This window comes from Sinocyclocheilus grahami, unplaced genomic scaffold, assembly GCF_001515645.1.
Source record: "Sinocyclocheilus grahami isolate Dianchi unplaced genomic scaffold, SAMN03320097.WGS_v1.1 scaffold6.1, whole genome shotgun sequence".
Taxonomy (NCBI): domain Eukaryota; kingdom Metazoa; phylum Chordata; class Actinopteri; order Cypriniformes; family Cyprinidae; genus Sinocyclocheilus; species Sinocyclocheilus grahami.
Window position 1 is genome coordinate 272,431 of NW_015505185.1, and position 6,875 is coordinate 279,305.

The 6,875-nt window shown below is 36.7% G+C and overlaps 1 protein-coding gene across 1 annotated transcript in view; it reads left to right on the top strand.

Moving 5' to 3' along the window:
• The window catches only part of LOC107587795 (insulin receptor substrate 1-A-like), a 24,419-nt gene extending 18,168 nt beyond the window's left edge, over nt 1-6,251 (top strand). Inside the window, exon 2 of the mRNA XM_016275720.1 lies at nt 5,376-6,251. Coding sequence (XP_016131206.1) covers nt 5,376-5,380 — 5 coding nt within the window. The 3' untranslated portion in view covers nt 5,381-6,251. The remainder of the gene's footprint in view (nt 1-5,375) is intronic.
• Nucleotides 6,252-6,875: the final 624 nt, after the last annotated feature.

Below are 6,875 nucleotides of genomic sequence, written 5' to 3' on the forward strand. Positions count from 1 at the left end.
TGGTTGAACCCCTGATGTCACATGGATTATTTTACCAATCTCCTTGCTACGTCTCTGGACTTGAGAACATTTCAGTTGCATTGCTGTCTATGCAGGATCAGACAGCTCTCAGATTCCATCAAAAATATCTTAATTTGTGTTCTGAAGATGAACGAAGGTCTTACGGGTTTGAAAGAACATGAGGGTGAGTAATTAATGACAGAATTTTCATTTTTGGGTGAACTAACCCTTTAATATACTTTGTAGTATAGAAATGCACGTGCCATTCAAATGCTTGGTGTCAGTAGGATTTTAATGTTTTGAAAGAAGCCTCTTATGCTCACCAAGTTTGCATTCATTTGATCAATAATCGTAAAAACGAATATTGTGAAATATTATTACTTAAAAAAAATGTTATTCTTATTATAATTTACGATAAATCAAGATAACTTTTATTATTTAATATATTTTTAAAAAGCAATTTATTCCGGTAAACAGCATTTATTTATTATATTTATCTTTTATAACATTACACATGTTTACAGTCATTTTTAGTAAATTTCATGTGTCCTTGTTGAATAAAAGTATAAAAAAAATAATAATGACCCCATACTTTTGAACAGTAGTATTGCATACAGAGCTGGGTAGTAACTGATTACATGTAATCTGGATTATGTAATCAGATTCCAAAAAATCATTAGATTATATTACATTTTATAATGCTCATAATAAGATTACAGTTACTTTTTATGGATTACATGATTACATATTCACACTATGGCAGTAAATTATTCTTAATTTATTGATTCTCCCCAATTCTTTTTTCTTTTAAATTGTCCTTTCTAAAGATCCTACTGTGTGTCGTACCATTTAGCTTTGACTATATTCACAAATGTCATGTTAATAATTTTGCATTCCATGTTTCTGAATTTTTTTTTCTTTTTCTTTTTTTTTTTTTTACATTTTTATGATTTAATTAAGTATTATCTTTTTATCAACTCACAAACCCACTGCTGTTCTTACATTAAGTCCAGTTTGGGAAACCCTGGTTTAATTTGTATTTTTCTATATAAATATGGTATGTTTAATAGTAAGTTTAAAACAAGTTAGACAAAAAGTAATCTAAAAAGTAGTGAGAAGAATACATTACCTAAAATGTGTAACGTAGATTATGTTACTAACTAGTTTTCATCATGTAATCAGTAATGGACTACATTTTGAAAGTAATCTACCCATCTCTAGTAGTATATTTTATATTATATGGAAATGTTCATTTTGAATTTGTTTTAAGTTCTTCTGAGTAGAGTAAATTTATCCATAATGAGTTGATAAAACATATTAGTCATGGTATTACTTTTGCATTTCAGTTAATTCTGTGAGTTCTATATGTGTGAAATGTCTGGCAACTCAATTGGAAATTGTCCATAGCAGTTTCTATAAAATTTAAAAAACTTAACCAGTAAACACTTGCCTGGACAAGTCATGGAACATAGGACTTAACGTGGGGTCTTTATGTGCAATTTTGTCAAAATGAATCTGTATTTGTGATGCAACATACACTGGAATCATTTATGTTCTGTAGTCTTGTCTTTTTTGACATCAATAAAGATGGTTGTGTGATTGAAACATCATGCACGCTGTAGTGCACTAATTCCAGGAACAGAATTTTAGAATCTTAATTCTGGAAATGCTGAATATTACCAGTAGCTCCTCCCCCTCATTTCGGGATGCTGTGACTTCCGTGAGCGGCATTTTTGAGCACCCTCTCTTCTTCTTTTTTTTTTTTCCCCACGCTACGTGTTTGCACAGTCCGGCAGCTTATAATTTCACCCTCTGCAATTTTCTCCATCTCTCTGGTTTTCTAAGTAAAGAGGAAAGAGGCCCTAAAAATGGCCGCACTATAAAAGCGCTTGACGTCGGGGTTGCTGCGGAGATGTGAGGGGGCTTTCATGTTCTCAGCGCTGCACTATTAGACCTGCGGCTCTCTGCTCTACTGCTGCACAGCGCTGTATTTATAGCTGTGGTTTGTCTCAAGCCACTGCCTCTTCAGCTCTTAGCTCAGGCCTGGTCCTTCCCGTAGATTTAAACTGGGGCCTAATCGGAACCGTGGAGCTCCGTGCTGGGGCCTACTTCTCCTCAGCTCCATCACAGGGCCTACTGTCATGCTTTCTGTGTGCAATTAAAGTAAGTAATGGAAAAGTATCACAGGATTGGTTTCAGAGGTTAAGTGAGGAATTGAAGCTGTATTTGTTTTGAATGTAAATAACAAGTCAGGTCAGTCGTTCCGTGTTGTAATGGCTAGTTCTCTTTCATGTATGACATCATGACGACTGCGTCCAAAGCAACGACAGCTTCAGGTAAAAGGTTTGGGAACAAAATCAGACTAGTCTAAACAAATAAGCTCACACCGATACAGGCGAGGTTGTGTATTCCAGGGCAGAGCTGGTGTCAGAATAATGTCAGCTGGATGGAAAGAGGGCAGCGGTTTGTACAGGAATACGTACACGGATACAAACACTTGTAAACTTTGTAAAAGTGAACGTCACAGTTGACCTCATTTACTTTCTGGACTTATGTGATAAATAAATAAAAAGATGAGGGAGTAGAGCATTCAAGATGCAAATGTACCATCAAAGTAGCGACTCGTAAAAACATAATTCTTTTCAGTTGGTCCTTGAATTAATCTTTTGATTCAGTTCACAAAAACTGAATGATTCTCTTAACAAATTAAACTGATTCGGTTCTTGAATTCCACTTACTGACTCAATGATCCGGTCACTGCTTTTAACAGCTCGCTGGAGGGTAAATTATTAGTGAATATATACACTTTTAGTCTTTTCCTAACACAAAGCCATCGTATGGCTTCAGAAGACTTGTAAAAACGTAGTATACAAGTCATATTTTTATGATACTTATAAGCAGTGTTGGGGGGTGACGCATTACAAGTTACGTAATCAGATTACTTTTTTAAGTAACTAGTAAAGTAACGCATTACTTTTTAATTTAGAAGGAAATATCTGAGTTCCTTTTTCAATTAAGTAACGCCTGTGACTTTGTTTCCCATGTCTTGACTGACAGCTCTCATGTTGCCATGTTGAGAGAAATCGGGAGTAAGTGCAGAGGTGTTGTGTGCGCTGTGTGAACATGATGATACTGTAGTTCTAGACTAAATGTCAACATGCATTTACTCATCTCACCTGCACAAAAACAGATTCAGTAGCTATTCTTCAAAATGAATAAAAACAGTGTTAAATAAGAAAAAAAAATCCTTTGTATTTAATCCCAGTTTATTAAGCAATGTCTTTGCTACTGACCTTCGATGATCCAATTCAACCATACTAAGCAAAAATGACACATTCGTAATTCATTTTTGATATTGCTGAATAGTATTGAACGTTCTTCTCCTGCGTCAAATTCTTCATGCAATTCGTTTGAGCGGCGCCTCTACTGTACAGAGGGGAATTTACATTTCCTTCAGCCTGAGGCGTATTCATTTGACTTTTGTTGTGAAAGGGCTTTTACATTTGTAAAATAACTTTTTTTTTATATTAAAAACAAACAAGCAAGCCCAGCCCAGATTTAAAAAGTAACTCAAAAGTAACGTAACGCATTACTTTCGAAAAAAAGTAACGTAATAATTAGTTACTTTTTTAGGGAGTAACGCAATATTGTAATGCATTACTTTTAAAAGTAACTTTCCCCAACACTGCTTCTAAGGTGTTTTTATGTCTGTTTTGAACCCTGAAAGTGCCAGTCCCCATTTATTGCAATTGCATGGAAAAGGGATCAATCTGTTGGTCAACATGGCGAATTTGCGCAACCAATTTAAAGGGGTCATATGATGCTATTTTAAAGATCATTATTTGGTGTATTTGGTGTAACAGAATATGTTGACATGCTTTAATGTTCAAAAAACACATTATTTTTCAAATACTGTACGTTACTCTGCGCTGTGCAAAACTGTGCATTTGAACAGTAAATAGCAAATACTTAAACTGATAACAAAACATACTTACAGTCGCTGATTCAGAAGCTCCAGATTGTCATAGCAAAGTCGGAATTTACCCCTTTTTTTTTTTTTTTTTTTAAATAGCCTTTGTGCACAGCCAGCCTTGTACTCTTCTAGGTTCAAAAAACTGTCGTCCATAAAATGCGTTGCACAAATTTGAACATCTGGGTTGTGCTGTTCTGTTGTAAATAAATCTTAACCGATGATTCCTAATTGCATCTACTTCCGGAAGGCCAAATAAAGTGCTTTTGCTTTCGCACTGAAACACACAGCGTCTCCCTGACATGCTGCTTCAACACTAACTGTGGTTACTGAAACCACGCCTTCTTTCTTTGCGTGCACATTTGGGCGGCATTATGCAAATATTTCCACATAGTGAGGTAGATATGTGGGGGCGCGTTAGAATGAGCCGTTTTAGGAGGGTGTGGTTGACTCTTAACTTTTATAAAGAATATCTCTTTGGATTTGAGACTTTGCAACTTTACAGATCTTCTTTATGCACCAAGAGCTTGTAACACTCCAAAGAGAAAGGAAAACTTGAAATCGCATCATATGACCCCTTTAAACATGAGTGAAATCTGCATGGAGAACTTTTTCACTTTTTGATGTCATTTTTTTTTTATCAAATATCCAGTTTCGCATCACATTTTTAGAAATGCACATGTCTTTTCATGTCGACTTTAAACCCCGTGTCTGAAGCCGTGACCAATCACAAGCCCAGAATTACAGCACATATGAGTGACGTCTTAATGCCGTCACCTTTTTTTTCTTCAGAATTGATGGTGAACAGGTGTGTGCGCGCGCTAATGCTGACTGTCTACGTTCTGATCTTTTAATCACAGTCAGTGAGAGTGTTATATAATGAAAACCGCTCGTAGTTGTTTGTGTGCGTCTGAGTGGATTAGACGTGCGATTGAATAGGGCAGGAGTCAGGAGCGCCACTTTCGGATGAGGCTCACATACGCTTGAGAATGGATAAAGGGAGACAAACAGAAAGAGAGCAGATTGTCTGCATCAGGTCTCGCTCGCTCTCTGTGTTTGTGCCGAGCGATGATGTCATAAAGCTTTTGGCTCCTCTCAGGCTGTTCAGATCTGTGTTGAACGTTTCCAGGGAAACAATGATGCTTGTTTATCAACCGTTGGCAAGGTCAGTTACTCCTCAGGCCTGAAGGAAGGATCCAAGAAAAGAGTGGTGTTTTCAAATAAACGAAGAAAGGGAGGATTTGTTTGTTTTTGTGTATGAGAGGGCGCTATAGACCAGCGTGTTCCTAAAAAAGCAGATTAGCAGCGTGTTTCTACTTTAAATAGTGCTTTTAGGTTTTATTTCGTGTTGTCTGTGGCCGTTTGATCATCTGACTAACGTTCGTTTCTCCTCTTTTTCCACCAGAATGAAGAGTAGAAAGCCGCCGTTTCTTCAGCATCAAGACTCAAAATCTCTCCCCGTTCACCACAAGCCGGACCTCAGAAAACTGGACCTCAATAAACTCACTAACCTCATTTTCCAGAACCACATTATCACCCAGACGCTACCAAAACCATATGGACAAAACAGACCTCATAACATCACGTATCCGGACCTCACAATTGCTGGATTCCACTAACCATATATCTCTCACAACCGGACTTTCACTGTGCGCACCTCTTCAGACATTACTGTCCAACTGTTACAGACTCGGTACAAATGGATTTCTACCATCAAATGTGGTAAAACAGCACCTTTTGAGGCAATGGTACTGCAGTAGTAGTTGTAGTTTCTCAAGCAATGTTACATTAATAATATTTATGTAAATGATGGTACCTAACTAGTACCAGACGTACAACAAATTGTTTGGTACAGGGGTGCTTTACGAAGCAGCCATATTGTGTTGGGTTTGTGCGACAGTCCCCAACAGTGTTGATTTTACCCATTTCCTTCAGTACTGCCAGATATTTCCATTACATATGGGATTACACGTTGTTATACAGATCTCAATTAGACACTTTTATACACCCAGTACGAACAACCTCAAACACCCCGACCTCACCTCAGGATTTTACGAAAGAGTTTACACACACACTGTGTTTCAGCACTGTGAGCCATGACTGACCTCATGCTGCCAAACACACACTGTGATGTCTGTCAAACCCGTGTTTCATTTCATACTTGGTCACATTACAGCCCGTGCAATTGTAATAATAAGCATGAATCTCATGGCGTTTATATTGGCCTCCAAACAGAACTACACCCCCATTTTTTTTTGTTAGCATGAAAATCAAGAAACAATTTTTTTATAATTAGTGTATATCTCATATAGAATATATATGGCTTCCAAACAGAACTATGAAATATTTTGGTACTATACCTTTTTTTTTACTTCCTATTTTTATTTTTTATCACATTTTTAAAACCTTTTTTTAATTTAAAAATAATTTTGGTACTAAGTTTTTTTACTTTTTTCTTTTTTTCCAATGGTATATGCACAAGTGTGCTTACCATAAATCAAATTTTACATTATTACCTGATTACCTGATGAACAATACAGTTGAAATTTTGTGAATGATGAGGGGTGGACATTTTATTTTATTATCGACACAAATGAATAGAGGCCTTACTGTCCTGGTTGGGCTCAATAAAGAGCTAATTCAAGCGATCACATTCATGGTGTGTAAATCCCATGACTGAACTAACGTTTCTGATCAGATTTGTATCACCAGTAGTTGGACAAACTGAACAAAAAATCTTGCACTAGAATGTGCCGTAACAGTTCAGTATGATACGTCTAAACCTTGTAGTGCAAGTCGATTTTACAGGCAGCAGTACTGTTTTTTGTTGTTGTTTTTTTCATTTCGAGCATCCTGCTGTTAAGCCTTGGAAGCCAGTCAAAGTTGCTCGCAACTTTTTTTTAGG